The sequence below is a fragment of the Lissotriton vulgaris genome, chromosome 11 (assembly GCF_964263255.1).
Source record: "Lissotriton vulgaris chromosome 11, aLisVul1.2, whole genome shotgun sequence".
Classification (NCBI taxonomy): domain Eukaryota; kingdom Metazoa; phylum Chordata; class Amphibia; order Caudata; family Salamandridae; genus Lissotriton; species Lissotriton vulgaris.
Genome location: NC_141699.1, coordinates 266,766,936 through 266,790,705, shown reverse-complemented (window position 1 = coordinate 266,790,705; position 23,770 = coordinate 266,766,936). Strand labels below are relative to the sequence as shown.

Below are 23,770 nucleotides of genomic sequence, written 5' to 3'. Positions count from 1 at the left end.
TTCATGCCTGTAAGCTCGTCATGCTCTTTGAGACATTTGAATCAAGTAGCGCGCTTACAGGTAACCTAGCGCCCTGCAGAATGCTGAGAATAGGTTGTGCAGATGGCACTTAGAGGGTAGCATTGAGGCTTGTTTGATGCCATATGTACCACTTGTGAGGAGGAGACCAAGTGTGCGGCGGATTGGAATTGTGTACATCGCATCTGTCCCCGCAGGATGTCAATATATTGTAATTTATGAAGCGATCTGAACTAACTACAGTTTGAAACCTTTATGCGAGATTTTGCATAGTAGTATACCAGCATTTTGCACTGCCAGTGTTCACTCAAGTTCTAAAATTACCCACTATGGACCTACAGGGAGTAACAAACATAAACCTCCTCCCTAATTTTCAGACCACTGCTCAGTGGAAAAGGAGTTGTTGGCGGTATTGCTCTTTCTTTCTCTCATATCTACTTATTCTACCGAAAAACGCCATGACAAATGGTCAGCCTCTGGCTGAAAATAAGGCAGAATGGAAACTTTAACAAGCATTGGCATTGTTCGAACAGACCCTAAAGAAAACCAGCACAAGCGCGCGGCAGCAGGGGGAGGGGGCATGCACGATTCCCTTGCGGGAGCGTGCAGCAAGGCGTGATGATTGCGACCATATGGCTTCACCATATGGCGCCACGCGCTCCCGCAAGGGAATCGCCAGACGTGCACGCGCTGCCATTGCAAGCAATGCAACGCGTGCACATTTTTACCCCCAAAGCTGTGCCGATGTCTCTCTCCTATGCAGCGCATGAGCGCTGCGTAGGCAAGACCTAAAAAGCTAAACAACAGGTCTGCTGGTACCAGAGTACGGATTGATACACACCACCCGACAGAATACCAGAGCCAATGGAACACCTTTGTAAGTGGACTAAAAAGAACTCTTCCTGATCAAATGTATTCAAGGTAATCAACTTGTGGGTGTAGCCTAAGTACTTCTCCCAGTAGGGCTTCTTAAAGTTCTTTTTCTGGTGATCACATTTTATTTTTACACAAAAGGGTTCTGTTGACTAGAGTTCTGAAATCCAGAGAACAGGACAAGTAAGTGTGCAAGAGTTATACTCTGTGTATGTGGAATCTATTTGTACGTTTTGAAATCTGTAAAGCAAATATTTTGCAGATCTAGATTTCAGAGAGAAACCCCAAACGAAAAAGTTTAGCCTTACATTGTAGGCTCGCTTATGAAGCCTGATGTACCTTACCTGTTTTCCTGTGTAGAGTTTAGCAAGGGGAGTTAAAAGACGAAGCATGTGGGTATCCTGTAGAGTCGCCATGTTATTCTCTTCTAGTCCGAGCAGCCTTGAAACCTCCATAAGTAGAAGAAATGCACCTCGAGTTTGGACCTGGATAATTAAGAATGACATATCACAAATAATTAAATATATTTTTAAAGTTAGAACGCCAAGAATGCTTTCCCCTTTACACCCAACCCTGGGCATAGCATCCTACAATCTCTAGCTCTACCAGATCTTGCATTCTTCCTCAACTGCCTCAACGCTACCTCATAAGAAGATGATGCCATACCATCATCCTGCGTCAAATCTCTCTCTGGAGAATCTTTTTCATCCTTGTTAACACCTCCACTACTCAAGGCAACTCTCTTCTCTTAAGAAAGGCCATATGTTTCCACTCCTGAAGAAACCCACATTATTCCATGATGACAGTCACATACCAGTCTATTGCCCACCAAGCCTTTAGCAGCAAAATCATTGAAAAAGAAAGGCTACCAATCAGGTTTCAGATCACAATGAATATGGAGACACATAACTTTCACATCATACATGATGCACTTCTCATTACAGATGAAGATGACTTCTGCCTTATAATAATGCTTGACCTCTTAGCCATCTTTGACACCTTCAGCATCCTACCCTCTATCACACACTGAAATTTCAAACGGCATTTGCAGGAAACATCCTCCACTGGTTCTTCTCCTGATATCCAACCAAAGCTAGTTTGCCCACATGGAGAACGCCAGGTCCCAGAAGTTTCCTGTCGTCACCTGCAGTCCCCCCAGGGTTTCATTGTGCCCTGGTAACAGATAACGACTGCCTAAGATTACATTTTTTAGGCCCACATTCTCAATGCAGAATTCATAGAAACACATTTATTGCAAAGGCCTAAATGCCAAAGGCCAGATTATCATATGTTTTAGCATCTAGGAGTGTGATGATTAATAGTGGATTTCAAATTTGTGCATTAAGAACCCAACTAGTATTGTGCTAATCTCTCAAACCAGAGCAGGCACAACAATTGAGAAGCACACTCCGTCCACACACAATATTTTTTTTTCCGCTGAAACGCTGTGCAACTCAGCACCTATAGGAGCCTTGTGGGCCTTTTGATTTTTTTGGTTTGCTTAAAAAGTATCTTACTGCACTACTGTGCATGAAGGAAAACGTAAGCCTTGACAATGTGACTCCGTTTGTGAGACACATATTGGAAGTTTCTGTGGAAAATTCTAGTTTTGTGAAAATTTGCCAATGGCGGTCTGCTTGCATTGAAAACATCGAAAAAGTGGAGTTCTTTTGAAAATAGAGCTATTACAGAATAGACAAATAAAAGTGATATTTTTATTCCGACACAACCATGATCTATTTTTGATTTTCAAGTATACTTACTCAAGACATTATTAGAAGCATATACAGGTAGATTCATGAAGCTAAATAGCGCTCGCAAAGGGTCAGATTCTGAGAATCCGGCCCTTTGCGAGTGCGATTTTTGCATTTGGGATTCATCATCCCAAATGCAAAAATCGCTATTTGCGATATCGCATATTTGCGAGGAATTGGATTTAAGGAATCTCTATTAGAGATTCCTTAAATGCAATTCATGAACCAATTTTAAATTGCGAATTCGCAATATTTGGTCGCTATTTACCACGAAGTCTGACTTCGTGGTAAATAGCGAAAAAGTAGAAAAAAGCACTTTAGTGCATTTTTCTCTGTTGCATGTTACACACACACATGTCCTTTGGACATGTGTGTGCGCAACACCTGTGTAAATTTGCATTTCAGGGGTGCTACAGGGTGTCCTTTGGACACCCCTGGCACCCTTGAAATCGCTATCTTATTTGCGATTAGCTAATTGCTAATCGCAAATAAGGAATACCCCCCTAAAGGCCCATAGGAATGAATGGGGAGTATTCCTTATTTGCGATTAGCAATTTGCTAATCGCAAATAAGGCATGTGTAGGAATCGCAATTTATTTTGCGATTCCTACATGAATCCCGTTTTGCGAGTCTGTAATAGCGATTCCTTATGAATCGCTATTAAAGACTCGCAAAACGGGTCTTTGATGAATCTACCTGATAGTGTCAGAAACTGTGGGGAACCTGCTCAGGGGCTGGGAAAATAACCTTCAATTACTTTATGTACTTTTTTGTTTCACACAGAAATTGCAAATATCCGTGCATTGCAACCGACATTAAAATGGTCTCTAAAATTCAATGAAAGCATTTAAGATGTTATCATAATTACACATCCATATATCATTCATATCCCTTGAAAATTCTTGTTTCAATAAAATACAGCAGCTAAGAAAACAGGATGCTGAAGCGCCTGGAATAGATATACGACTTTTCCCACTGACCAACTGCAAAACGTTTCCTTTTCAATTTGCAGATGCCCCTTTGGAACATACTGCTCTGGATTAATCAAGGATACCAAATCAAGCCAGTGAAATGTCAGTGGTCAGAGACAGTACCCCAACAATCTAGACCTATATGGAGAATCAGTTCCCTCCCCTTTCATTTCCATAAATCAACAGTAATCTTAATCCAGATGCAAACAAGGGAGGAATCGTTTATTTACTCACAGACACTGGTAATTACTCAGTCCACATTCCAGTCCATTGGGTGTGTGTCCATGATGCCAACCCAGTCAGATACTAACCATATAAAAAACGGGCCTAGTTTGTCTGCAGTAAGTACAGTCCAGTCTGACCTGCCAGACAAAATTCCCTTTACATGGGAACAAAAGTAATGCCATATCGGTTTTGGCCTATTGTGACCTCATCAGTGAGATGCAGCTTGAATTTAATGGAACAGTGAGCACAAAACTCCAATCTGGACCAATATTAAAACGCTGTTGACATTGAGTGGCTAGAATGATGCACCACTGATCACCTCAATGTAAAATGCAAGTTGGAGTAGCAGTGTCCTTGAGGAGCAAAGTTCAAACACTGAAGGGTGTGCGACCTGGTCGTTTCAGGGGATGAAGGAGGAAAAAAAGAGTGAGTTGAAATCGAAAAGGATATAATGAAAGATGACACTGTTTAGAGTAAGAAGCCTCAATTTATTTGAATTTGGTTTAAAGAATATACTTCAGAAAGGCATGCACTTGTGTGAACAAATAACACATTTTTGTGGGCAGAGGTATTTATTGGTCAAGTGTATCAGTAAGGGGCACATTTACCTGTAAATCCAGTACTCCAGCCTTGGTATCTTTTATATATTAACATGCTTGAATCATTCTCCCCTCATCAGGCTGGGAATCCTCAGTAACTTTAAAATAGAAGTAAACCGTGTTACAAAGACCATAGGACTCAACAACTGTGCCGGTTTAGTAGCACACCTGTAGTGAAGGCAGGGCCCTTGCTTGCGCTCATTGCTATGTTAGCATAGGCTTATTAGAAGTTTAAATGCCATTTTACATTTTTGCTGCTTTTGCACACGACACTACATGTACCTGTTGTTGTAAGTTAGGCTGCACATGAGAATGGCTTGTTTTCATCATCCCTAGACATACATATCGACCTTAGTCTGCACAGAGAGTGCTGAAGCCTCTAAGGTTATCATAACAATGTTAGGTGTTGTTTGGACTGATCGGCTCATGCTCTAGACAGAACATGCACATACAGCTAGATGAAATTCTGACGCCTTCAATATTGCACTGCATGCATGATTTGAACACTTGGAGAAAATCCGTTTCCAGAGAGAGAGAGCTTTTTGCAGGCCCTGATGTAATTCATCTCTACTGATCTTGGAGGTATGTGGTTCCCCATTCAAGCCTAAGAGACCTTCTATTATTATATAAAATCTAGTTCCTAGCTAGGGAGGGTGGCATACAATGCACTATAGGACCTGTTTCCACTATCATTATAATATGATTCCTCCCTTTGTGTTTTATGGAATTGGAACAATGCTGATAGTATTATTTTTAATCATATGCCTGCTTATGTTAGCAAAAATACTGCATCTTCGAGCACGTCGTTAAAATAAACATTTTAAACTTTATAGTGTCTCCTTTTACCCATGTTGTGGACTGGTATAAGAATAATACAAAAGAGTTTTCTTGATACCAACCATTCCAGAGTGTATCCTAAGTTGCATGTTCTGGGTTGTCTAATCATTGGTACCTTTGCTAAAGGACGAAGAGCTAATGAGACACTAATGCTAGTCGGTTTGGGGTTCTAGGTACTGAGGTGAGTTTTTTGGTCCACTACAATTCACTGAGGTCCTGGGACTCTGTGCACAGTTCTGTGAATGAGCTAAATCCCTGAAACACACCCACCCCATTGGAAGTCAAATTTCAGCCAGTGAGATTGAAGTGCTATGCTCTCCAACGCTCCCCTACAGGAAGCTACAGCTCAGATTTCATAGCCCAATTTTGAGGCGTACATACGGTAAAAGTGGGGTTGTGACTCAGGAGGGTTGTGTGTGAATGTATGAAGATATCAACACTGTAGAACTAGAGTTACATGTAAGTAACTCATTTCTTCTCCAGCAATGGATATTTCATATATTCACATGCTTGAATCAGAATAGCACACAGTATATAGCATTTGAATAAAGGAAGCACTCTCACCTTTATTGAAACAGGTTGCATAGAACTGCCTGAATCACTGCTGTGTTGGCTGCTGCATTCAAAGTAAGGCAGCATTGCTTGATGAACATGTACCTGCTCCTCCATGTGCCCGCTCAGCATATATCCTGTAAAGACACTTTGGTATAAAGTGCAGCAATTGTCACCAAGCTTCAGCTAGAATGCACACCCACTCTACCCAGGAGTAGACGCCTCACCTTGCTGTGACAGAAGGTGATGCAGGAGGGCAGGCAACACGATGTACAACTGGACACTAAACTGCCTCTTCCTGGATGACTGAAAGACACAAACAACTGGTCTGATGTGCCCAAGGCTCATATGTACGAAATTCCTATTCCCAAATAGGAAATCTGTAGAAATCGTTATTTGGGAATCGCAAAACAGAATGTATGTAACTTGCGATTTGCAAATAGCGATTCCTGCAGATTCGTAATCGCGATTAGGAAATCAAAATTTAGGACATTTTTAAATTGTGATTTCCGAATAGGAAATTCCAGTTTAGGAAACGGAGCATCCTGGAAGCTCCTGTTTGCTTTATAGATACCACTAATCCGGATCGAGTCTTGGAATGGATCAAAGTCATGCCCAAATTGCAGCTTCCCAGCCTCACACCTGGGGTCCCACCTTGTTATCGATCTGGGAGGTATGCAAATGATCAGCTGTACATGCAGAAGATTAATCGGGGCTTCTGCCACTTATATGATGGTTAGGTTTGCACTAGTTCAGGGAAACATGACTCATTCACAAATACATCTGAATAACTACTTTGGTTTGCATGTCTTTGCAATGAAACCCAACTGTGAACACTTGAGTGCAGGTGATATAGAAGTGTGCAGGAGCCAATGATTTTGAACTCAACACCTTGTATGTCAGTCTAGTAACCCTTAATCCGATTATAAACATGAAGAGGTAAGAAAAACAAATCATGGCCATTTTTGACAGGATGGTCAAAAAAGCACAGAGGGGACAGGCTTCATGGTGGGTGGCATTCAGAAGCGATTAAAATGTTACTGAATAACAAAAATAACGTATTGCTGTGTGAAGACAGAACATTTAGGGGGCAAGCAGTGGTCAGACACAGTCCGCATAAATATCTCAATAAAACTGCTTCCCAGTTTCTTCCTGGGGTTTTGCCATAGATTCTCAGTGTTCAACTTAGGAGGGAGGTGAATCCACGAATGGAATTCTTCAAGCTCAGTCTCTGCTAGCTCATTGTCATTAACATGTTAATCTCCTTTATACAGTAGGACTAGGATGTCTAGCTCTACATTTGACTCAATATCTTTATGTGCCCTCAAAATACTGACTAATTTGAATTTGTATATATTTAAAAAATTAACTGGGAAGTTGAGTTTACCACTGCGAATTTTGATTATTTGGGGGTAAATCTAGACAATACCTTTTCCTGGGTCCCACAAATTATAAAGTCAGTTGACACTAGATATAGAGCAGCTTTAGTGACAAAAAGATGCAAATTTAGAGCTACTAGGATGACATCTACAGTGTTGGAAATTTACAGGCCCAAAGGATTGTGCCAGCCCTCATGGGGCTGAGGTCTGGAAATGTCTCTGCCCTAAGTCTGAAAATGAATTCCTGAAGCCTCTATTTAGCCTCCAGAGTAGTGCTCCACTGCCCCCCATATATTTTTCATTTGCATCACATAAAGTTGCTCACTTATTCAACCTTATTGCTACATTGTCTACAGGTTTGGACCTTGATAAAACTGGAGCATTACAGAATGTCCTTAATGGAACGAATTGAACTAGTTCGATCTTGTGTCACACATAGCTTTACTGTGTTAAATCCTGGTTTCAGTTGCTGGATCTGAAGCAGCTTTGGGAATATCCCAGGCTGTTTTACGGTTTCTTGAGGAAAATGGTTTAGAAGTGGTATTTGGCTATATGTTATGAACAGATTGAGTGCAGAGGTGAGGAGTGGGTGTTATTTGACATTTTTTACCACAAAATGTATTCTGAAATTCGAGCAATATATGGACAACATTGTTCTCCATAAGGCTAACAACTTCTATATATGCTTTAGACTTGAAATAACCGGTAAACGTATTTACATCCAAATGGTCTAAAAGTGTTGCAGCATGTGACTATTGCCCTGTTTTCAAAACTATCATGGACTCAAAAGATCATGTATTGTTTTTTACCTAGCATATAGTATAGCATGACATTGTTGTTTTTATGCACAAATCACACATCGGACATTGCGCCCCTTAATTTTTAGACAGAGGGTGCCCTTATTTGAGGCATTTTAGGTGCCTTTTTTAAGTTTGCACCAATTTAAAGCAGATCCAATTCAATGGTAATTGCATTTCCTAAATTGGCATTTTGTGACTAGTCACAACTAGGAAAGGCTATGTACATGCGGTTACCGAAATGCAAATAGGGAATCCCTATTTGCAATTTCTTAATTTGCGACTCGCAAAGTGTGATTTCTACTGGTTAGAAATCGCATTTTGCAACACCGCATATGACTTTCGTACATACCGAAAGGAAGTTTCACATTTCTTAACAGCCTGTGTTGTCCATATAAAATGTAAGACAACTGAAAAGATTTTTCTGCTGATGTTGTTGGATTAGGGAGAAGGGAATGAAGGATAACCGGTTCATTCAGATGAAAGCCTGTTGGAACTTTGCATTTGTTTGCAGAATAACGGTTTTTGGTAAATTGAAAAAAGGCTCTCTTATGGAAACATTCTGCAACTCCACTACCATCCTTTCTAATGTGAAGGCAAGCAATAACACAGTCTTCCATTTTTTTAAATTACACTTGTGGTCTATTGATCAGTTCAAGAAGAGCCATTACTCAGTAATGTGTACATCACCATGGCCCTGGGCGGACAGAAAGCTTTAAACAGGCTTTTTGGTAATTTTTGGTAATTATTTTATGATCCTTAGTACTAAAACAAAGATGGAAGTGTCTTCTTCTAAACCCTCAGATCACTGACGATGTACTCTAATTGAAGAATAATTTAGACCATTCTTGGTTAGGTACAGCATGTATGGAAGTTCTTGATGGGCTGCTCGGAGAAATGCTTCCATTTGGCATTGTAGGTTTTCGTAGTTGCCGGTGCACGTGTCTTTGTCAGAATGCTCCTGTATTTTGTTGGAATGTCCAAACTGCCAAATTCTAGGTGATCCTCCACCTTCCTCAGCACCCAGGGGATTAGACGAAAACAGGAACAGCATATGCGAAGACGTTCAACCAGGACACTGAAAAGATGTTGCTCTTGGTTGCCAAAAACCTACTGGTGTTTTTCCAGCATTCTTCTTGTAGTGCAAGGTAGCAAACATATCTATTGTAGACCAGCCCCATTTTGTGGCAGTATGAATCCACTTGGTCTTGGTGGAGTGTGAGGGGATTTGTTTAGGTCAAAAAAATGTTTTACATCATCAGAAGTTGGAGCATTTATTATGAAAAGACTAGTATTATCCCTTTTAACTTCGCAGATGAGCCATCTCCCCCGTGTTGTGAATAGAGTTCTTAATAGAAACGTTAGAGTTTTTGGAGGTAAAGACTCAGTTTCTGTTTTTATTAGGCAGGTAGAAAGCCACATCATGGACCAAAAGGTTCTCCAATAGGAGGGCTTCTTTCATATTGATTCTAGTTTCCTGAAGAAGGATTATATCCCCCCTTATGTTTGTAACAGTAATATAGTATCTTTTTACTGTTAAAGGGGTGGTTGAGGCATTTGGTGTTAAGAGAAAATATATTCAGCGGCTCAGCCATAAGAGCATGGGGTGTCATATGACAATCCTTGAACAGAGAAAGAGTCTACCTTGAGGTGCCTATGGGAGACACAATTACCCTTGGGCCCCCTCCAACAGGGAAAGGAAACAAGCATCAATAGGTCTCGCATTAGGAAAGTTTGAGCTATTGGTCTTGTAGATGACAATTTTTTTATTTATGTGTTGTTTTTGAAAATAGCTAAATTAATAGCTTTGTCATTTACAATGCCAATAGTTATAACTTTCGCAAATGTGACACCTATAGCATTTGTAATGCAACATGTTTTGTATTTACATGACTTAGATGTATTGATATTACAAATAACAATGGCTTTTAATTTTTTTAAATAATGAATACTTGAATAAAAGTGATTGTAATTTATAATGGCAATAGCTTTAACTTTTGTAAATAACTTTTGTGAAGGTTATGTTCAGTGTATTTTATTGTGACGAAAATCCAAGAACAGAAGTGAAATATTAAAATCTTTTTGTGACATTTGTAATAAAGCTTGAAACTTTGAGAGAACATATTTGAACCAGTGATGCTGTGGTGGTGCTGAGTGATGCTGTGGTTGCACTGAGTGATGCTGTGGTTGCACTGAGTGATGCTGTGGTTGCACTGAGTGATGCTGTGTTTGCGCTGAGTGATGCTGTGGTTGTGCTGAGTGATGCTGTGGTTGCGCTGAGTGATGCTGTGGTGGTGCTGAGTGATGCTGTGGTGGTGCTGAGTGGTGCTGTGGTGGTGCTGTGGTAGTGCTGTGGTGGTGCTGAGTGGTGCTGTGGTGGTGCTGAGTGGTGCTGTGGTGGTGCTGAGGAATAATGTGGTGGTGCTGAGTGATAATGTGGTGGTGCTGAGTGGTAATGTGGTGGTACTGAGTGGTGCTGTGGTGGTAAGAGTGGTGCTGTGGTTGTGCTGAGTGGTACTGTGGTGGTGCTGAATGACGCTGTGGTGGTGCAGAGTGGTGCTGTGGTGGTGCTGAGTGATAATGTGGTGGTGCTGAGTGATAATGTGGTGGTGCCGAGTGGTGCTGCTGAGTGATGTTGTGGTGCTGCTGAGTGATGTTGTGGTGCTGAGTGGTGCTGTGGTGGTGCTGGGTGATAATGTGGTGGTGCTGAGTGATAATGTGGTGGTGCTGAGTGATAATGTTATGTTATGTTATGTTATGTTATGCTGGTTTTTTTATAGCGCTCGGCTACTCAAAAGAGTGTCCCGGCGCTTTGATTGCAGACCTGTCTCATAACACAACAGGAAGGGAAAAGAAATAAATTAACAAGAAGCAGAAAATACAGAGAGGAAAGAAAAACAGAGCCCAGGGCGCAGCTAAGAGGTGAAAAGCCAAGTTTTAAGCCCTTTCCTAAAAACCAGTAGGTTGGACGTGCTACGTAGCACCACTGGCAGCGTGTTCCAGAGCTGGGGGGCTAGCAATCTGAAGGAACGGCCTCCAATACGTGCCCTTTTGACACGAGGAACATTTGCAAGGTACAAGGACCCTGACCTCAGGGACCTGGCTGGATGATAAAACGCCAGCCTTTTTTGGAGGTATTTCGCTCCTGTCAAATGCAGTGCCTTATGTGCCAACGTCAAGGCCTTAAAGATTATCCGCTTCCGAATGGGAAGCCAGTGCAGAGCCTGCAGGAGGCCCGAGGCTCTAGCACGGCGAGATAGTCCATAGATAGCCCGTGCTGCCGAGTTCTGGACCACCTGTAGCCATTGAAGCAGGTATTCCGGCAGGCCAAGATAAAGAATGTTCGCATAATCAATACGCGAACCAATTAACGCCTGCACTGTGACTTTCCTGTGCTCCTCTGATAGTAAAGGGAGAAACTTACGCAACATCCGGAGCAGGCCAAAACACGTGCCGGTAAGGCCGATTATCTGGGAGCGCAGTGTGAGGCCATTGTCGATCTTAATCCCAAGGTTTTTCGCAACCTGGGAAGAACTAGCTGGTGGGAACATGTTCTCCGGCCACCACACCTTCCAGTCCGGATCTACACTGCACCCGAAGAAGAGGACCTCGGATTTATCCGAGTTGCACTTGAGGCTGTTGTGTTGGAACCACTGAAACACAGCCTCAAGGCAACCCCGGATCCTCTCTCCGTTGAAGTCCACACCCCTCTCACAGGTGAAGAGCAGCTGGGTATCGTCAGCGTAAGAAATGATCTGAGCCCCGAAAGACTCCGCCAAGGCCGCCAAAGGGGTCATGAAGATATTGAAAAGGGTCGGGCTCAATACCGAGCCCTGAGGGACCCCGACCCCCAATGGCGCCATCTCGGCGGAGCAGGCGGAGGCCCAGACCGTTTGTCGACGGCCCGTCAAGAAGGAACGAAACCAATTGAGCACCGTCCCCCTAAGACCGATCTCAAAAAGTCTTGCGAGGAGACCCTCGTGGGGGACGGTGTCGAAGGCCGCCGACAGGTCTAACATCACCAGCATCGCCCTTCCTCCTGAATCCAACACCTCCTTAATCGCCTCCGAAACTTCCAGGAGAGCTGTCTCGGTGCTAAGATTGGTGCGGAAACCTGATTGAGTAGGGTGGAGAAGGTCATGGGACTCCAGAAAATCGGCGAGCACCTTATGCACATGTTTTTCGATGATTTTTGCACAGGCAGGCAGAAGCGAAATAGGCCTATAGTTCGCAAGAACCTCCACATCCAGGCCAGGCTTTTTAAGCAGGGGGATGATCATCGCCTGCTTCCATGACTGAGGGACCACACCCTGAACCAGCGAACAGTTCAACAGGGGGTTGACAAAAGGGTTGATGACTGCCGCCATTTTTGCTAAAAACTTGGCGGGACAGGTATCCCGCGGAGAGCCAGATTTTAGACAGGCCATTAAATCCAACGAGGAGGCCATGGTAATACGGGGGAAAACTGCTAAAACAGGGCCAGCACTGGTTGAGAGGGCCAAGGACTCCCTCACCGAGCACGGCATCTCGGACTCCTGCACAGGAAAGGAGTCTTGGATCAGACGGATCTTAGAAATAAAAAAGTCCGCTATAGCCTTGACCCAAGGCTCAGCAGGAGGGGACAGATTCGACGTGGCGCGTGAAGTCGTAAACTCCCGCACAATGGCGAATAGCTCCTTGCAAGAATTGGAGGCAGCTTCAATTTTCCTAGCGAAATAGCTCTTCTTCTCAAACAAGATGTCTCGATGGTACATTTTCACTAAAGATTTATAAGCGAGTTTGGCCGCCAGATCATATTTGGCGCGCCATGCTCTTTCGGCTACTTTACATTGCCGACGAGAAACTGCCAGCGTTTCCGTGAACCAGGGAGCAGATGCACGTTTACCCACCTTGCAAGGTGGTCTCACAGGAGCCAGGTGATCAAGCCTCTCAAGGAGCCATGCCTGCAGCCGCTCTGTATTCCCGTCTAAATCCCCTGTCAGAATACATGGGTGGGCTGCACATTCCTGTGCTAATGATTCCGGGGTAACCCGATGGAGTGCCCTAAATCCCTGGGAGACCTGTCGAGGGGGACAAGAGGATTTCATTTCCTCCTGGATATAAAATTTAATCAACCTGTGATACGACCATAACACCTGACTAGGTGTATGCATCTCTAAAGGAGTTGTAGAGAAGGTCAGATCGAGGGTGTGTCCCTTCTCGTGGGTTGGTCCTATATGGTAGGGAACCAGACCAAGAGGAACAGTGACGTCCAACATTTTTACCGTATCGGTATCCAGATCATCGTCCATATGGATATTAAAATCACCAACAACTATACAATGCTCCGATGTAAGTAGCAAAGACGAGGTAACCGACTGGAGCTCCTCAAAAAAAGTACCAGTAGGCCCTGGAGGGCGATACACAAGAAGGCCTTTCATAGATTGGTGTGGGGACACAACAATAGAGAAGGCAAGGGATTCACAGCCCTTAATCGCATCCGTGGGAATGATGGTACAAGTGGCCATTTTGTTTACTATCAGTGCCACCCCGCCTCCGCGCCCTTCCTGTCTATCTTGCCTAAAGATGTTATAATGAGGCGGGATAGCCGCCGCAATATCTGGGTTGGACGACTCCCCGAGCCATGTCTCGGTGAGCATCAGAGCCAGCGGTTTTTCTGTGTCCAAAAGGTCATAAATGTCCAGGGCATGGCGACCAAGAGATCTAGTATTCAGCAATAGAGCAGTGCTGAGTGATGCTGGGGTAGCGCTGAGTGATGATGTGGTGATGCAGAGGGCAGAAACGCACAACTAGTCACTTAAATAAAAACAACACAAGCAAGCAAAAAAAAATACGTACTTCCCTGAACTTGTGTCACCACTGTAAGCTCGGGCGTGAAATACCACAGATATTGATCACGGTGGCGATAGCGTGATATTCTGCTGCAATTGCTGTGTAGATGTGCAACACCCATGAAAGAAAGATGGATGAAGGAAATAGCTAGAAAATGCATGGAGACACACCCTGCAGTCATCTTACAGGCACCACTGAGTCAAATGTCAGCCCAAACACAGAGGACAGGCGAAGCGAGCATGAGAAAGGTTTCCTACCACAAACACAGCACAGATGTTATCCCCGGACAAACAAGAGCTAAGCTCTCGGTGCAGGAGGCTCGGGCAAGCGCGTGCACGAGCACATGCACTCGATGAAATCCACGATGGTTTCAGAGCTTGGTTTAGCCTCTATATCTCTCGCCAGCAATGCGCAAGCGCATTGGCAGGCAAGACCCTAAAAACGGCACACTACCAGTGAGGAAGTGTGAGTCAGAGGCCCCTCCCTGCGCCCCAAGGTAGATTACATTACAGTGCCCAGGCCCCTCCCTCTGGGGGGATCCAAGGAGCTGGGGGCGGAGCCAGCAGCAGGGGCAGGACTCAGTACCAGCAGGGCACGTGAACGTACAATATGTGCTATTGTGCCAGCAATCTTGCTGTGTGCTGCTCCGGTGCTCGGTTTCTGTGGAATATAATGGCCCTGTAACCGATCCTCATAAATCCCTCTAGATCCATGATAAGCGGCCTTGGCTTCACAGAATTCTCACAGTCTAAATACCTTCACATCGAGAAGTCTCCCTATTTATTTCATGGAAATTTGAGCGTAGGTACGGGCTTTTCAAAATGCACGTGCGACCCGCGCACCAGTTATCAGCTCTGATGTGCTTTTGATGGTCTATGCATCGACGCCAGTCCTGGAGACTTCCACATGTTCAGGGAGACGAGTTGTTTCCAGAAGTATGCAGTGTGTAGCGTCCTCCACAGCTGTGGAGCACATAAATGATCTGGACACACACCAAGGTCTCTTTGCATTTTTGATTGCTGGGTCAGGTCTTGGGGCTGTTAGTCTGTATTCCAGGCTGTGCCTGTGAGTGTGTGTGTTTTTTTACCTCAGCGTCTGTCTGCAGTTTTAGTGAAGTGGTATTTGGAGAATGTTGAAGAGGGGGTGGCGGTGGCGCCTGCAGCTTTCATGCTGAGTTGAGGCTATTGTTGCCGTGTAGAAGTATTCCCTGTGATTGAGATTTATTTAATCTCCAGCACACATGCCGGCAAACCAATTTTACAAAAACAAGTAAAACCCAGATATGTTATGTTATGTTACTCTCTCTTGTATAGCGCACGAATCACCTGGGGGCATCTCAGCACTTAACTCTAGGACAACCTGATGAGCAGGCAACACGGAAGGTAAAAGAGGGATTTAGAACAACAGAGCCTTTAAATGTTTCCTGAACATCAGGTAGGAGGGGGTTTCTCGCAGGGACAACGGCAGACCATTCCAGTATTTAGGCGCAAGGCATGAAAATGCCATGCCCCCAAATCTGCGGAGTCTGGTACGTGGAACCACCAATAGCTGTTGGGAGCTCGATCTCAAAGGGCGTGAAGGGACATATCTTCCCAGTTTCTTCTGAAAGTACTCTGGGCCTTGCCCCTGCAGCGCGCAGTAGGTGAGGCAGCAAATTTTGAAAAAAGACCTCTGTTTTATTGGGAGCCAGTGAAGGCTTCTCAATAGTGGTTGCGAGGGGGTGCCAGATGGCATATTCATGACCAGCCTTGCTGCCGTATTTTGAATGACATGTAGCTTCTTCAGGGATGTGGTTCCCACTTTAGCCAGCAGGGCGTTCCCATAGTCAATGCGGTTCATGACAAGGGCTTGCATAACTGTTCTACGGTGTTCTGGGGGAAGGAAAAGAAGGATCTTTCTAAGTAGTCTGAGCCTATAATAGCATGCACCAGACACTGCGGCCACATGGTCCTGCATGGTCAGAGACTGATTTAGTTTAATGCCCAGGTTGTTGACACAAGATTTAGGGGGGGTGAGCCCAATTGTGACGGCCACCAGTCACTATTCCAGATTTCTGAGGCTTTTCCTAAAAGCATCAACTCAGTCTGTCTCAGGTTCAATTGGAGGCAGTTGTTGGTCATCCAAGTAGAGATCAGCGATAATCCCGTAGCAAAGCGAGTTCTGTCCGCCTCAGCATGTTGTCCGATGTTAAATAGTAGCTGGGTGTTATCGGCGTACAATATTATTTCGAACCCTAGGGCCTCCACCACCCTGGCCAAAGGGGCCATATAGATATTAAAAAGGGTGGGGGACTCACTTATCCAACGATGTTCTCTCAGATTGATGAGGGCCCATAAGGACTGATTGTGAACGGTCTGCCAAGAAATTCCGTAGCCATTTATGGGCAAGGCCCTTGATGCCACAGGAGCTTAACCTCTCCGCAAGCCTATGTGAGAGATGGTATCAAAGGCCACGGAGAGGTCCAACAGTATCAGAATAGCTGAACCTCCTGCGTCCACTGTTGTTCGGAGGGAATCAGTCACCGCTAGAAGGGCCGTTTCAGTGCAAAAACCCCGCCGAAAACCAGACTGCGAGGAGTCCAGGATGTTGTTCGCCTCCAGATAACTATTTAATTGCCTATTAATCAGACTTTCTAATATTTTCCCAAGAAGAGGGAGCAGGGATATCGGGCGATAATTGCACAACTCTTTCGGGTCAGCCGTGGGTGTTTTTAAAATAGGGCGAACGTAGGCCTCCTTCCAGGATACTGGGATGAATCCTTCCCTGATAGAGAGGTTAAACATCCCTTGGACTGAGGGGGCCAGACTTTGAGATAGAAGCGACATGATTTTGGGTGGGCAGAGGTCTGTTGGTGAGCCTGATTTAGCAGAGGCCAAAGTCATCTGTGTCTCTGCTAGGGTGACTGGCTCAAAACAGTCAAAAGAGCATTCCAATTTTTTAACAGCGTCTTCTGGGTGACTGTCATCTGTTGCGGTCGTCAGCTTCACAGTGGGGAAATTCGCATAGATTTTGTCAATTTTCTCAGAGAAAAACTCTGCTAAGGAATTACAGAGGTCCATAGTCTCAATAGCGGGTTGTTTGCACACCGTCGGTTCCACAAAGTCCTCCACAATATCGAAAAGGGCCTTGGCTGAGTTCTTAGAATGCTCGATTTGGTTGGCAATGAACACCCGGTGTGCAACCTTCAGATTCCGGTGGTAGGCCGCCAGAGCTGATTTATAAAGGTGTATTGATTTAACCGTTTTGTTATATCGCCACGCTCGTTCCAGTTTTTTACAGGCGGCCTTTTCCTGGCTCAGCTCTGAGGTAAACCATTTAGCTGAGACCCGGCTGGGCGTGGGCCTGAGATTGTATTTCCTAGGTATGGTAGCATCAAATGCCTTTTCCAACCCTGCATTAAATTCAGTCAACATGTTATCTGCCCCCTGGGCTTCTAACTGTGACAGTGGCCGGCCGGTAGGCTTCCTCAAAAGCCTGTGGGGTACGTTTGTTCCACGGTCTATATGCGGTAGGACACCGACCACCAGCCTGATCCCTTTGAGGCCGCACAGGCAGCAGGTATGTAAACTTGATCATCGAATGATCTGTCCATACAAGAGGCAATGGAGTATCAAATCTAAACGCCTCTACATTTGTAAAATCTAGGTCAAGAGTGTGACCACCACTATGCGTGGGCCCTTGTATTCTTTGATGAAGACCCAGCTGCTCCATATCAATAAGGCGTTTCTTAACTTCAGGTAAGGGACCTTTTTCACCATGGAAGTTAAATTCCCCTAATACCAGAAATTTGTTCGCCGCAAGAGCATGCGTGGCTATCAGGTCTACAAGTGTGTCCGTGAAACCGGTTTTGGGGCCAGGAGGTCGGTAAACTAGTGCTCCCGTCCAGCACTCCGATGCTGAAAATATCATTTTAAAAATCCCGATTTCCAGACTGTCATCCAATTGGGAATTAGTTCAGGAAATGTTGATATGCTGTCAGTAGGCTATAGCGATCCCCCCCCCCCCCCCCCGTTTTATCCGTCCCGTCAAGGTGAATAAGTTTATAATTCTCTGGAATGGCCATGTTAATCGAAGGATGATTAGTAGCATTCAACCAGGTTTCCGTCATAAAACATACTTCAGGGCAATAGGTGTTGAGCAAATCCCAGATTTCAAACTGATGTCTGGGAAGGGACCTGACATTGCATAACATAAAGGTAGGGGCCTCCTCCCTGATGGGCTCCAGGGTGTGTTTAACCACCTTATGGCACATAAGTTTGTCACCCTGAAAAGTGCACCTGCTGCAGGCCACCGGGCCTTCTAACTGCACCGGAAATTTTGATGGACAGGTTATCATGTCCTACCAAGAGCCGGATGCAATCCTCCAAAAGTTATGGAGTTCCGCTGAGGAGTAACCTATGTTTTTGCGCTGAGGTGTGCATGCCAAAGGTAGAGAGGGGGTCCCGAACCCTAGCCTCGTCCTGCCGCGGACGGGCGCAGACGGGCGCATACGGGCTTACCTTTGGCGCACCTTCGGCGCACCCGCTGCCCGCGTCCACTGCGCGGAAGCATCCCCGTATTCTTTTATGATGCCGCCGCTCTCGTCAGCTGATTGCGCCATGTCCCTCCGCCCCGCCTTCTAGGTGGGCGTAGCGTGAGCCAACAACGTAGAGGGGAGGTGTGGTCTCCGCGCCTAATCGTCGGAGCACCGTGGAATCCTGGACTCCAAATGTGTACTGAGTTTTTAAAAGTGCAAAATGCAAACACAGGAAACCAAAAGATAAACAACTACTTTAAAAATTCAGTTAAGCAGGGTACAAGAGACCTAACTCCCGGCTTTCCGCCTCAGGAGTGTCAGAGTAGGGGGAGCCTGGCTTGAATTACCTTGATTACCTTGATTTGCCCCCATTCAGTTCACCCCATTACAATGCGTCCCCATCTTCGAACAATGACGTACCCATGGCTACCTCCCACATCCGGGTACTGTGGGGGGGGAGCTGGCTGGAGCGTTTCTGGGTCAGCAGAGGAGGCTGCTACGGGAAAGGGGTGCGCTGGGGACGCGGTGTCCGCTTCCACTCGGTCTCTGCGCACGGCTGTTGGGTGTCGTTAGAATTATGCAATCCAGGCCAGGTGGTTTTCTGTTTTCCTTCTCTTATTCGCGCCAGGATACTCTGGAGTAATTGAGCGCGTAATAAAACAGCGTAATAGTGATAGTGATGCGGCGGAGATACCAGGGGAGTCGCGACAAAAGCGCCAGGTGAGTGGGGGGCGTGTGTGTGCGTGTAAGCGCGTGTGTGTGAGCGCGAGCGCCCAGGAGAGTCAGCCTGCCAGCAGAAGCACGTCCTTGAGGTGAAATCGCCGAGATAATGCGCGTAAGCACCCCCTCTCAGCCATTCCCAGGAAACCCACAACAATAGGTCTGTCGTTGGAGCAGCGCTATGCGCTGCTAACACCCGCGAGACCTAAAAACCCACAAGCTTTCTCCCTGAATGAGAGTTCAGGTTCAAGGTGAGCGCTGGCGGGGGGACCTGAGTACTTGCCTGTCATCACAGAGAGTAACGAGGCAGGTTCATAAAGATTGTGGTTGTGGCCCAACTCTCTTTGTGGGACCAGTGTGTGTTCACCCTCCTGTGGTGGCGTCAGAGGGAAGTCAGCCATGCTAAGGCGTGGGGTCAGAAGTCTCCAACCTTCTTCGTGTAGTTAGTGTAATAAGGTCCATCTCCGAGGCGTGAATCTGCAATGGGGTGATTTTAGCAGCTGGTGTCCATCTTGATTGCTCATCAAGTGCAGATGCGGAGGTCAAAAAAGAATTAGGGAAACACGTACCAACAGATCGTTATGAAATTGGTGGCGGGGTGCTCTGACATGGCTGTATAGATTCTGGAGGGTGATGTTGGGAGAAAAGGTAAATTTCTTTGGAGAAAACACTACTTCATGCAGAGGAGCTCCAATCTTAGGTGGCCATCTTCTTTTCTTGGAAGCTAAACCACAACCCCCCGAATATTTTTAAGTTTTAATATCAAAGACCAGACTAACTATGTTAAAACAGGCCACGGGTCCAATCCCTCAGAGGACCTACTGCCTAAGCACAGAAAGGCAACAACAACGCTCATATGAGAGATGCCCAGCTAGAGGAAGAGTAGCAAAAATATTCCTCGTCTTATGGAAAATCCAAAACTTGGTCCAGACAATGATGGCCACACTTCCTATCCTATGTTGACACTCAGGTGGGAGTAAGTCACAACACCTGCCATAGAGGAAACTAATTACATCAGACAAACAGGTATTGCTAATAATCAAAAGGGATACACAATTCAATTTAAATCCATGCTTCCCGAAATTCCCCAAAAAGTGCACTAAAACACCTACTGCAGGTTTTGAAAAAGTAGATTTAGGTATTTCCTACAAAAACAAGCAATACAGCCTGTTTCTCCATCATGGGGGAATTGCATTTATGCAAAAATGCTTTTGAATCCCAAGAATGGCCCCAAGGAATTGTACAGTTAAAGCTTGGACATTAATTTTATAAAAACGTCCAGAAGTAACAATTTGTGCTGTTGGTCTTGCATCAAATGTATCCACAATGTATGAAAGGGGCTTGGATGTATTCCATGGGTTCGCAACAAGGCTATTTCCAAATTACAGTGATGGAAAAACACAAAAGTCCTGACATTCACGGTGGGGAAGGCTCCCTACCAATACAGAGTGTTTCCTTTCGAGATGACACCTGCTCTAAGGACATTTTACAAGTGCCTGACATTTGTGGCGGCTTACCTAAGCAGTCAAAATGTCTATATCCATCTGTATCTTGATGACTGGCCAATAAAAGCATATTTACCACAGCAAGACTGTTGAGATTACACCACTATCATCATATTGCTTCATGGTTTGGGTCTTTAAGTCAACAACAAAGCCTCTCTGAATATAATCTAAGGGCAACTCTGAACACATAAAAGGAGCAGTATCTCCTCTGGAGGACAGAATGCATCAACTGCTACAAATTCTTTCACCTAAAGCACACCAAGTATCATCCATGCTGGGAACAAAGGCTTTATGCATTTATCTAGTACCAAATGCCTGACCTCTCCAGCAGTGAATGAAGGACCAATTGATTCAATAATAAGGCAGTTCGGGGGACAACTTAAAGCTAATGCTAGAAGCCAAGGATTCACTCAAAGAGTGGTGCAAAACCTAGAATCTCTTGAAAGAAACTCCCTTTAACCAGACCTAGCTTCTCAGAACAAAGTGATGGAAAATTCCCTGACAGGCTGGAAAGTCCATCTGCATAACCTGACAATAAAGGGGTTGGAGAAACTGTACCATATAAATGTCCTAGAACTCAAGGCAGTACGTCTTGTATTGAAAGCATTTCTGCCATCCATCGCAATAAATTGATTATTATTTCAAACCAACAATACAAAAACAATTTCATATTTAAACAAACAAGGTAGCACCTAGTCCAGGGCCCTATTCCTAGCGGATCAAGTGCTCGGACATTGGCTCCTAGGAAGGAATTTATCCATTCACTCAGTGCATTTCCCTGGTCTTCAAAATTGTCAAGCAGACCTAGAGTTGACGATCACGAATGGGAAGTTAAAGACATGTTGCAAGCAAGACATTTTCCAAAACAGGGGGTTTCCTTAAGTACATCTATTTGCTACAAAATAAATGTGAACTACCGAAGCTTCACCTTGAGAGTGTGGGAACCAGGTTCAATGGGCAAAAGAGCAACAGATTTCAGTATGCCTTTCCACCACTTCCCTAACTTAGGGCCTGATTACGAGTTTGGCGGTGTGAAAGCTGCCGCCAGGCCAGCGCCCTGCTCCTGAAGCGCCAAACTTACTGGCATACCGCCCACCACATTACGAGTTAATTCATGATCTGGTGGGCGGTGCTTTGATGGTTCCACGGCGGTGCCTCTTAGAAAGGCACCACAATGGGGGCACCAAAGCACATTCCTGCATGACATGGACTGTGAAGGAATATGCAGGAACTGGGGGTGCATACAGACAAGGGGGCACACCATGTGCCCCCTGCATGCATCCGTTGGCACAGGGAAAACTAGTGGTGAGGAAACTCATAATGTGCAGGGCATTGCCGCAGCGGCACCACCATCATATTGCAGGCCTCAGACTGCTGCAAGACTAACAGGGACCATGGATCCTGGCGGAAGCAACGGACCTATGGTGGTACGACTTTCCAACTCGGAATAGGGTGATCGGACTGCCGGTGCCCGCACTGCCACGTGGCGATGGACCACCGTAGTCATAATCAGGACCGTAATCAGGGCTAATGAAACTAAAACACTGCAACAGCATGATGATTCTCATCAAGTCAAAATGTCTGAGGCAGTGGTGGTTTCCAGAGCTTCATCATCTATTGATACGCCCACACAAGAAATTGTCATGCCAACTCAACCTGTTATCGTAAATGGATTTGGCTGCATGACTCCTGAGGTTGTGCTACATGGTCAGTTACATTTGCCTCAGGATGGTATAGACATTCTTAAAGAAGTCAAGCATTCTGACACTAGGTACAGTTTCAAATAGAAAGGATTTGCCCTTTCGTGTCTAAAAAACAATCCTGATCCTACATGTTGTCATATTAATGTTATCATCACTTATTTTCTACATTTACCAAAATGAATATTTCAATAATCGTCTAAAATATGCAGGCCTTCGTAAAACCACAAAAATGATACTGGACCTGCATGTCTAGTAACTTGAATAGTCTACTCAATCTAAATGTAATGTACTTGACCCGTAAGCTGGCCTAAAATTGTGTGATCCTAGGCAAATGTATTTTATTTTACAGAGCAGCCTTTTTATTCATTATCGCAAGAGCACCTTTAAATATAGGACTGCAGCATTTCTGCTGTACAAAAAAGCATCTTGTTTGATTTAATAGACTAGGGAGTACATTTATCAAGGATTTGCGTCGCCTTTGCACCACGCAACGTGGTGCATGTGCGAAGCAAACCCTAAAATGTCATTTATTAAGCCACGCAAGGCCTCTTTGCGTGGCCCTAAGTGGCTCGATAAATCAGGAGTAATGCAACGCAGCACAAATTGGTGTGCTGCGTTACTCTGCCCTGGAATGTAGTGTTTTGTGGGTGTTCCAACGCAACTCCCCGGGATTTTGATGCATTCACAGATTTACTATTGCTGGTAGACCTGGGAATGCACCAAAATGCTACGCCTTCCCAGGCGAGGCATAATGAGGAGAAATATCTTCATTGTTACTTCCTCTTTCTATGTGTGCTGGATTGTGCAGCACACATAGATAGGAGGAATATGCATCAGGGGATTGTTTTTGTGCAGGAAGTCGCAAGTTCTTACACAAAACAATCCTGCATGCAACGCAGGCACCCTTGCACCTTGGCGCTAGCCAGCCCATTGTGCGCAAGTGCTGGAGAAAGAACAGGAATGTGCTGTATTGTAATAAATATGGCACATGCCCGCCTTTTCCCTGGAATGCAGCGCAGCAAGGTGACTTGCTGTGCTGCACTGCAATACTTTTACATAAATATGGGCCTAAATGTTTGCTCCAAATATAGTGAAATTCTAACTTATGTTTAGGGTGCACATGACCCCTGACTTGCCTATTAGTACACTGATAGCATTGCCATCAGGGCGGGGGCAAGAATGTTTCTGAGTTCATATGTAAAAACTCACTTTTAACTAATATATTACTAAAGCATGATGTGGTAGTGCACTGTCATTTACTGACAGTAGATTTTCTATTGAAGTGGCCACAAAACTTTGCACTAGCATGCAGTTTAACTGATAAAGCTATATATAGTGTAAACAATAATCTTTGGAAATTGGGTTTCATCAAAAATGATTATCATTTGCACATCACCAAGTAAAGTGTTCTGATTTGTTTTCACAATGTGCTTTTAAACGTTGGTCACTTCTAAGTTATTTAAATGTTGTGTGTTAGAATAAAAAACTG

At 44.8% G+C, this 23,770-nt stretch overlaps 1 protein-coding gene across 1 annotated transcript in view; it reads right to left on the bottom strand.

The window, feature by feature from the left end:
- Positions 1-23,770, bottom strand: part of LOC147679638 (acyl-CoA dehydrogenase family member 11-like) — a 415,381-nt gene that overhangs the window by 109,517 nt on the left and 282,094 nt on the right. Inside the window, exon 10 of the mRNA XM_086943210.1 lies at positions 1,236-1,376. Within this exon, the coding sequence (XP_086799336.1) occupies positions 1,236-1,376 (141 nt within the window). The remainder of the gene's footprint in view (positions 1-1,235; positions 1,377-23,770) is intronic.